Consider the following 10,169-nt stretch of genomic DNA (forward strand, 5'->3'; position numbering starts at 1 on the left):
AAGCAGGTACCATACCAGGCAGGATGATCTCGATGGTGCAGCTGTAGAACCTTTAGAGGATCTGGGGACCCATGCCAAAACTTTTCAGTCTCCTGAGGGGTAATAGGTTTTGAGCCATGTTAGTTTGTTGGTGAGGTGGACACCAAGGAACTTGAAGCTCTCAACTTGCTCCACTACAGCCCCATCAATGAGAATGGGAGCGTGCTCGGTCCTCCTTTTCCTGTTGTCCACAATCGTCTCATTTGTCTTGATCACACTGAGGGAGAGATTGTTGTCCTGGCACCACATGGCCAGGTCTCTGACCTCCCTATAGAATGTCTCGTTGTTGTCGGTGATCAGGACTACCACTGTTGTCATCGGCAAACTTAATGATGGTGTTGGAGTCGTGCCTGGCCGTGCAATCATGAGTGAACAGCGAGTACAGGAGGGGACTGAGCACGCACCCCTGAGGGGCCCCTGTGTTGAGGATCAGCGTGGTGGATGTGTTGTTACCTACCCTTACCACCTGGGGGGGCGGCCCGTCAGGAAGTCCAGGATCCAGTTGCAGAGGGAGGTGTTTAGTCCCAGGTTATTGATGAGTTTTGAGGGCACTTTGATGTTGATCGCTGAGCTGTAGTCATTGAATAGCATTCCCACATTGGTGTTCCTTTTGTACAGGTGGGAAAGGGCAGTGTGGAGTACAATAGAGATGGCATCATCTGAGGATCTGTTGGGGCGGTATGCAAATTGGAATGGGTCTAGGGTTTCTGGGATAACGGTGTTTATGTGAACCATGACTGGCCTTTCAAAGCACTTCATGGCTACAAACGTGAGTGCTATGGGACAGTAGTCATTTAGCCTGGTTACCTTAGTGTTCTTGGGCACAGGCACTATGGTGGTCTGTTTAAAACATGTTGGTATTACAGACTCAGACAGGGAGAGGTTGAAAATGTCTGTGAAGACACTTGCCAGTAGGTCAGCGCATGCTCGCAGTACACGTCCTGGTAATCCATCTGTCCCTGCAGCCTTGTGAATGTTAACCTGTTTAATGGTCTTACATTGGCTGCGGAGAGCGTGATCACACAGTCGTCCGGAACAGCTGGTGCTCTCATGCATGTTTCAGTGTTACTTGCCTCGAAACGAGCATAGAAGTGTTTCAGCTCGTCTGTAGGCTCGTGTCACTCGGCAGCTCTCAGTTGTGCTTCCCTTTTGTAGTCTGAGCGTCGGAGCTGGTGTCGTGTGATTCAATCTTAGTCCTGTATTGATACTTTGATGGTTCATTGGAGGACATAGTGGGATTTCTTATGCTTCCGGGTTAGAGTCCCTCTCCTTGAAAGTGGCAGCTCTAGCCTTTAGCTCGGTGCGGATGTTGCCTGTAATCCATGGCTTCTGGTTGGGGTATGCACGTACGGTCACTGTGGGGATGACGTCACTGATGCACTTATTGATGAAGCCAGTGACTGATGTGGTGTACTCCTCAATGCCATCTGAAGAATCCCAGAACATATTCCAGTCTTTGCTAGCAAAACAGTCCTGTAGCTTAGCATCTGCTTCATCTGACCACTTTTTTGTATTGACTGAGTCACTGGTGCATCCTGCTTTAATTTTAGCTTGTAAGCAGGAATCAGGAGGATAGAATTATGGTCATATTTGCCAAATGGAGGGTGAGGAAGAGCTTTGTACGGGTCTGTGTGTGGAGTAAAGGTGGTATAGAATTTTTCTCCCTCTGGTTGCACATTAAACATGCTGATAGAAATATGGTAAAACAGTTTTAAGTTTCCCTGCTTTAAAGTCCGCGGCCACTAGGAGCACCACTAGGAAGTATTACCCCCCCCAAAAAAGCAGCACGAGGCAGTATACTGCCCCCCCCCAAAGCAGCGCTAGGTAGTTTACTGCCTCCCCCAAAGCAGTGCTGGTTAGTATACTGCCCCCTCAAAGCAGCGCTAGGTAGTTTACTGCCCCCCCGCCCCCAAAGCAGCGCTAGGTATTTTACTGCCCCCCCGCCCCCAAAGCAGCGCTAGGTATTTTACTGCCCCCCAAAGCAGCGCCAGAAAGCTAGCTTTCTATGTAAAAAACATGTAGCGTCAAAGAAGTGTGTGTATGATAGTTGACCTGTCTTTCTGATCCATTCATGTATTTCTCTGTCCTGATGAATGTCTTCTCTTCTCCCAGTGCGGAGGGCAGCCATGTCTCTGGTCAGAGTAACGGTCGGGACCCCCAGGCTCTGGCCAAGGCGGTGCAGATTCACCACGACACGCTGAGGACCATGTACTTCGCCTGAGCACCACCCCACACCACCATCACCGCACTTAAAGCACACATACACACACAAGCCCCGCCTGCCAGTCAAGGAGGGTTGCCTCCCCCCACAACCAGTCAATCCGGACCTGACACTGTGTAGAGGGGGGTGGGGGAAGCCCCCCGCAATGGACTGAGGATGCAGACAGACGCTGCTTTAAAACAAGAGAGGAAGAACTTGGCACTATTATGCAATATTAACCCAGCCAACTGCTTTTCCTGGGCACCCCAACTCCGCCCCCACCCTCCTCCAGTCCCTCCCTCCTTTTCACCGGTCATGAAGGAGATCCGTTTTGATTCCGGATGTGTATGGTCAACGTTGCAGAAATCGTTCCCTTTCGTCATCATGCCTTTTAACATCAGCTCAGTTTTTAACGGCAGCACTTCCTGCCCTTTTTCGTGGTTAGTTCTGTTTTGACATTTTCTTTCATCAAAGGTTGAGGAGAGAAGAAGAAAAAATGATCAGGAGTGTGAAGGGTGGATCTCTATCGGTGCAGACCCATCACTGCGCACAAGCTTGACACTGGTATTTTCCTCTCCTTTCCTCTCCAGCTTTTTTTTTTTTAGCCAATGGTGACTTATCAAAAGTGTGAGTGTGTCAATGGACACTGTGTGGTAGGAGACGAACACAAGCTATTATTGTGAGCACAGTGCCACCTGGAGTCTAAACGGTGTAAATGCTCTCTTCAAAAGTTCCAGTCTGTCTGATGAATAAGCTATGATGCTAATCATATGATATCCAACTCGTTATCATTTGACTTGAACCAATAAGTGCTGTGCGTATACGCTGGCACACATCATAGAGGGTAATACAATGATATCACACCCTAGGTCAGTCCCCTATGACATAGGTCTAATGTGCTGTCACATCAACTAACTACATTGCAATGTGACCCTGTTTTGAATTTTCTTTCCTGTACATCGTGTGTTGATATTTAAGGTGCTTGTTTCGTTTGGTTTTTTTACCATTCTTTCCAGTATTTATTAGTACGCTCAAGATATAGTAATTTAATATGAGACGAGCGTTTTTAATTCTGCATTCTATCTCATTGCTCTTTCGATCTATCCGCTCTCTTGGATTTTAATTTGTGGTGGAAGATCCTAAATTGAATGACTGATCGTGTTGCTTTCTCCTAGTGCAATAATCTTTTAGCTGAGGGGAAGGAAGCTTCTTCTAGAAGATACGGTTTGAATATCTGGAAGTCTGTAGCAGTGCGTTACGAGAATGTAGCAGAACCCAGATCTCCTATGTGAACTCTGTTCACAAAATTGCCACTTTCCCGTTGCTCCTCTTTATGAAGGTGAGTAGAGGGGTTCAGAGGTCGAATGGTTATGCCAGTGAGTGTGTTATGGGTTAGAAATCAAGTGCCTGGTTTTGGAAATGAACAGTTAAATGGAAAGTTGTATCGATGGATTATGATGTGGAGATCCTAGCCTTTAAAATGTATTCAAACAAGGAAGTTAAAGGGCAAAATTTAGCTGGAGAAAGTTGACTAAGATACATTTTGCCTCTATTTTTTTTTCTTCTTCTTTTTTTTGACAGACATTACATCGCATTGAAATCCTCATGATAGAAAATATATATATTCTGTGTGTGTTAGTTTATCCTATTGTCTTTGCCTAATAGCAGCAGTATTTTAGCAGATCAAGTCGTGCTGCACTCTCTCTATCCTCATCAGACATGGATCTAGCTGCTATATCTACATGTACTCAAGGTGACTAAGAATCGAGGCATGCCTCAGTCATGAGCGGCAGGAGAGCTAAGCTGACATTTCATTTTTTTTCTTCGCCATATAACTGAGCATCCAAACCAATAGTAGCTTAGCTGTCTTCTCGAGTCAACAACTCGACGAATCTTGGAAGTCCGGGAGACTGAGTGAGTGACTTGTGTGGTCGCTGCTTAGCTCCTCTGCTCTGTGACGTGAGGCATGCCTAGTGTCCAAGAGAGAGACAATAATCTGCACTAAAAGAAGTGCGTGTCAGACCGAACACATGCCTCTGGTGCTATGGGGGGTGGCCTCCTTGCTGCGCCCCTTTGAGAATTTGCAGTCTGAGTAGGCCTTTGGGGGGGTACAAATGTACTGTAGTAAACCTCCCAATGAGGTAAACGAGAGGGTCTTATGTGGGGCACTGTAGGGATTCTTGTCCTAACTGTTAGTGGAATCAGTTGCCATTGAGAATCTCTTGTTTTGACGGTACAATGATACGAGGACACAGTTCTCAAGGCAAGGACTGCCCCAAGAGGTGAACGGTAGTGTGGTCCAATGGTAGAATCCTGTGTCCCCCTGTAGTTGCATTTGACAGCCTTCCCAACTCTAGCCTTCCCCTGGCTGGAAGCCAATGAGTTTGAGCCTTCATGATCTTCACTAGTGTCCAAAAAGCCTTTTTAAAAAGCCAGATTGGAAGATGTGTATATGTACCTTTCACATTATTGCAATGCTCACACCACTTATTTTTGCTAACAAAAAAAAATCTAACATATGTAGTTAATCATCATAGTAATAATATCATTAAAGGTAAACGGTAATAAAATATGTAAGAGTTGATAATGCAATAGACTGTTGTTGACTCGTGTCCCGTGGCAATGTATAACATTAATTTGTTTATTTTGGCGTGCGTACATTGGCGGTGAATGTATTTCGACATGTAACGTGTGTCTGGATTGTTAGACTGTTATGGATCGGGATGTGGTGGACTTGTCTCCTCTGAGTTCCAGAAGTAAGAGGTGCTTCTATTTCTGGCACTCTTGGCAGCTGTTGTCAGATCTTCCCTGTTGTCATAGAATCCAAATGGAATCGTTAGACTGTTTTTAAGAGCATAACTGTTCTGATCCAGATCGTCTTTCTCAGGCGGGAGTTGACGCCTGTAGAGTAGGGGGAGAGCGGGAGAAACCGGAATGAGATGGTTACCCTGACTGGTCATCATTAACGTTTAGTACCGATGTGTCTCGCAGGTTTTGAGGTTGAGCCTTGTGGGTTATGAGGCCCCTATAGAGCGAGACCTGGCTCGTAACTGTTGCTTTTCTCCACGTGCAACCAGGGGCACTTCTTGTGCTCCGGAATACAAAGCCGAAAGGCCTCCAGTAAGTCTGCAATGTGACAGTCTATAATCTCATTTGTTTTCCCCCCACTCTCTCCTGTCTTTTGCCTCCCATTACCAGAGGACTTACATTCCATAGCCAGTCGATATGCCATCGGATTCCCCTGAGAAGTGGAGAAAAGATGGAAGACTAGAGGACAGAAGACATTAAGTATGTGTTGGTTGGTACAGAGTAGGGCATTGTAGTTAGATGGGGGTTTTGTGCACGTGGCTGGTTCTGGTGTGTGTAAAGTGAGAAGTAGGGCTAAGTGCCATTTGAGGGAGGTGGCGTGTCTGGATCGGGACATTGTTTAGCAAGCGACAAGCGTAGCTCTCATCCAAGCTGACATTATGATGAACGTCAAGGACGACAGAACATCCAGATTTTCCTGGGCAAAAGAACACAGGTTTACATATAGCAGATGTGTTCGCCTAACATCCTTATAACATTACAACTCACTAAATTGTCGTCAGTAACGTTTTTCAGATGTTTGTTTTGTTTTCAGCAGTTTTTTTCTTTTGTACTTAGTTTATAGATATTTATGAGCAAGGCCTTTCTAGGTCTAAAACATCACCCCAGAGTTTCCTATACTCTATGGAAAAGTAGCTATATGTACAGTAGCTATGTCTGTGTTCATTCCATTTGCCTGTGACGCACAGATGTACTGGATTTTGAGTTCTTTCTTTTCGGGGTAGAAGGTAAATCTATGGCAGAGTGATGAAGGCCACAGAAAGTGCCTTTCTTAATGGTGGTGCTGTGTGCACAGTACACACACACACACACACACCAAGATTGATACTGAGGACCCGCAGTCTGTTTGTTAAAGTATATGATTGTGGTTGAGGGTTCACTTAGTGGTGCATTTTGAGTCTGGACCAATGGACTCGGTTGGTTGGTACAGTGGAACTTGCATTGACAAGCGAGGTCACATTTTAAACCGATGTGTGTGTGTGTGTGTGACACAGCCTTGCCCACGAATGACAAACATAGCACAGCACTTTATAGACTGCCACTCTCACTCAGACATAAAGCCAAGAGGTTTTCTATCTCTGTTCCTCCTCCAATCCCCGCCTCCCAGGTAAAGTGGTGTATCGAGGACTTGTTTTATTATGTGAATGAGGAGATTTTCCTCCTCTGGGAAAGGGAATTGGATTACGACGCCAAACAACGGTTGCTATCGCTACTTAGGTGGTCATTTTAAAAGCGTGCCTCCAGCTCATGTGACTTCGCTGATGATGACTCTGTTTTGAGTCCGCCTGCATTTATATGGTTTCTCCTTAAGAATCTGAAACCACCAATGGTTTTTAAGTGTTCCAGTGTAAGGCGTCCATATTAGGAAGTCGGCAGTTGTCTGGCCCATGGCGTTCTCTCATCCTAGTGCAATGCCCTCGCCCTGCTGTGTGTCCGTCTTGTCCTTAATGGAAGGATAGTGGGCCCACTTTCATTGGTGTTTTGGTGCAAGATTGGGTGTAGAATAAGACTCCGAGGGTCTTTATGAGTCATTTTGGGGTACCGGTCAGTCGGGGGGTGATACCTTTACAAGAGATTTAAAATAAAATATGCGCCTCACTTACCTTTGTATGCTGCATATGTTATACCATAGAGGAAAAACTGCAAATATTGCTTTGGTTATTACAGTATAATGCTTGATTAATACCTGATTATGATATGATATTCTTGTAACTATTTTAGACAGACGTATAACTGTAAGATATTCTTGTTTTAGTTTTTTTTGTCTTAACACTTATCTGACTTGAGCCGAACATCTTATTTTGTTGTCCTATTTAAATGTTCTTTTTAATATGTATATGAAATGTATATTGCAAAAATATTTTATGCTGTATTTATTGAGTGTACAAACGAGCGGCCAGCTAGAGTCTCATTGGCAGCATGGTGGAGGTGGAGCTAGGGGACGAGGCCTTAAACCACCCCACCCCCCCTCCATGTTGAAGCCTTATCCTCTCCAGACACGCAAGCACAGCGACGTGGTGGTGGGCGGACGAAGGGGCACAGTTGAGCAGGGGGACCTGTTTATTTTTTTTAATGAGGTATTAATTATGTAGACCCCTGCGTCTAGGATGTTTAGCTTTCTTGTTTGGCTCCTCGTGAAGGGAAGAGGCCTTCTCATATGTCCTCTTACCACCTTCTTGTACTCCCTCTTCCCTCTCTCCCCAGATCTCTCCTCCCATCTTGGTGAGGCCACCCCCACATGTTGCGTCTCATCTCCTGTAGAGTTAGGGGGAACCTTTACTGAACCACATAGACTGAGCTGACCACTGACATCCTCATCCAGAGCTGCTAATATGTTAGCCATATAAACTCCCCTGGCCTGGTAAAGTACAGGTGGATGAGAATAGAGGAGAAGGAGGGAATGATGGTGACTGCTCAGGCAGAGGATATTATGTGTGGCTTCTGTCCTTTCACATTTCCCTTGTGCCAGAGACTTTTACACAGGACGGAGTGGAGTGTAAAGTCTCATTCCGCTCAAATACAAGCCTCCGCCTTAAGTGTGTTCTTACTTCGTTGTTGGGTTTTATTTACGACTACGGAACACCTGAGTTGAGTACAAAAAAAATGGCCTAACTCCAAAATAGCATTCTCGTGTTTCTTTTCATACCACTAATAGTGCTACAGTAGTTGTTGAGCCCCAACGTACAAAGTGTATGTTTCCCCACGTGTGTGGATGTAAGAACAAGAGCCCGCGGGTTCTGTGTGCTGACTTGTACGTGTATAATGAATCAAGGTGTTGTAATAATTCATTGCTGTTCTGTTTGCCCACGGTGTCTGTTAGTTGTTCCAACCTCACTCTAGGGTCAGAGGTCAGAGGCATGGAGCTTGGAAGGGGTCGTCAACCCTGTTCAGAACTTTTTTGATAGGCTTTTCTACCTAATACCCATAGACAAATCCTTTTTAGACATGTTGACTCCATTTAGCTACCTGTTTGGTGTGCAAGCAGACGCTGCTTGCTTTCAGTCTATTCGCAGTCCATGTTAAGATGGTGAAGAAACATTTGCTCGAGAGATTATCGGATGCTGTTTTCCCCAATCTTACACTGGTTTGAAGACAGATCTTGTCAGTGGCCATGAATGCTGGACTTTTTAAAGGGTTCCCTATATGTTTCATCGGTATCTTGAGGTTATTTTTGTATTTGATGTGCGTCAGTTAGGATTGTGCGCTGTGATACCATTTTGAGTCCTGAGGCACCAGCTAAAATCAATGGGTGTTTGATGATTAGAACAAGGTAGCCACATGAGTTCCATGCCTCCATCTCTCTCCCTTACTACTCTGTATGTTTCAAACTCTGTTGTACCAACAGTTCTTTTTTATTTCAGTTTGAAATGTCTTTTGTTTAATAATTCTTTCTTTTAGGCCTTCTGTTTTGCTTTGCTACAATTTGAAGTGTATCTTTCACTAATACTTGTAATAAAAAGCTTTGCTTTAAAACCTTTCGCTTCATGATATTTGTTTCTAGACCAAGCAGGCACACGTGATCAAACACACCCCTTTCATTTATGGTGGAGTATAGCTACTGGCTGTAGCCACTAGTCAGTTATTGCACTGTGTTTGAATTCTATGTTGTTGCACCAGACAGTTGCCTGTAGTGTAGACTGTGTTATTTAGTCTCTTCATTTCAAGGAATGTAAAGAAATAGTCTTGAGAAGTAGAATTCGGAACATATTTTTTGGTAAGTAAGTCCTGTATGGTGTGGCAAAGGGAGTGTATATTACTGGAAACCTTTTTTCTAGGTTTACAAGTAAACTAACAGAATTTTGATAACTTTCAAGGAATATGGAATTTTATCAGATGACACCTAGTGGCATTTTTGGGTATTTCAGATTATCACAGGTGTCTCATCTCTGGCACTCTGTTGCTTTACCACATGCAAAATATATTTTTGAATGTAATAAGATTGTAAATTTAAACGTTGAATGACAACGGTATAAAACGGTAACCCTAAATATAAACCAACGTAGTGAAGTAATGAGGGTTTCACAATGAGATATCCTTTATTTTTTTACACTTTCCTTTTTACTTTGTCTATGTGTTATGAAAATGTTTTGTGGCCAAACTGGTGGCAGTATTTGGAAGAGTTGCAGAGTTAATTGAAAATAATGCAATTGTGTACTAGTTGTTTTCTTTTATCTGTCAATTTTCCCATAAACCATATGGTTTATCCACTAGAAACTCTATCGATCTATCTCTACACACACACACACACACACACAAGTACGTCGACACCCCTTCAAATTAGTGGATTTGGCTATTTGCCGACAGCTGTATAAAATCGAGCACACAGCCATGCAATCTCCATAGACAAGCATTGGCATTAGAATGGCCCTTACTGAAGAGCTCAGTGACTTTAGATTTGGCACTTCATTTCAATGCCACCTTTCCAACAAGTCAGTTCATCAAATTTCTGCCCTGCTAGAGCTGCCTCAGTCAACTGTAAGTGCTGTTACTGTGAAGTGGAAACGTCTAGGAACAACAGCAGCTCAGCCGTCCAGTGGTATTCCACACAAGCTCACAGAACGAGACCTCTGAGTGCAGAAGAGGACTGGCCACCCCACATATGCTCTCTCTAATTCTCTCTTTCTTTCTCTCTCTCGGAGGACCTGAGCCCTAGGACCATGCCCCAGGACTACCTGACATGATGACTCCTTGCTGTCCCCAGTCCACCTGGCCGTGCTGCTGCTCCAGTTTCAACTGTTCTGCCGTATTATTATTATTCGACCATGCTGGTCATTTATGAACATTTTAACATCTTGGCCATGTTCTGTTATAATCTCCACCCGACACAGCCAGAAGAGGACTG

The 10,169-nt window shown here is 44.5% G+C and overlaps 1 protein-coding gene across 2 annotated transcripts in view; it reads left to right on the top strand.

Moving 5' to 3' along the window:
- Window positions 1-8,800, top strand: part of LOC118367370 (protein argonaute-3) — a 47,663-nt gene extending 38,863 nt beyond the window's left edge. For both annotated transcript variants that reach the window (XM_052494161.1, XM_052494160.1), the window contains exon 19: window positions 2,152-8,800. In XM_052494161.1, the coding sequence (XP_052350121.1) occupies window positions 2,152-2,260 (109 nt within the window). In that variant the 3' untranslated portion in view covers window positions 2,261-8,800. The remainder of the gene's footprint in view (window positions 1-2,151) is intronic.
- Window positions 8,801-10,169: the final 1,369 nt, after the last annotated feature.

This window comes from Oncorhynchus keta, chromosome 34 (assembly GCF_023373465.1).
Source record: "Oncorhynchus keta strain PuntledgeMale-10-30-2019 chromosome 34, Oket_V2, whole genome shotgun sequence".
In the NCBI taxonomy this organism is placed as follows: domain Eukaryota; kingdom Metazoa; phylum Chordata; class Actinopteri; order Salmoniformes; family Salmonidae; genus Oncorhynchus; species Oncorhynchus keta.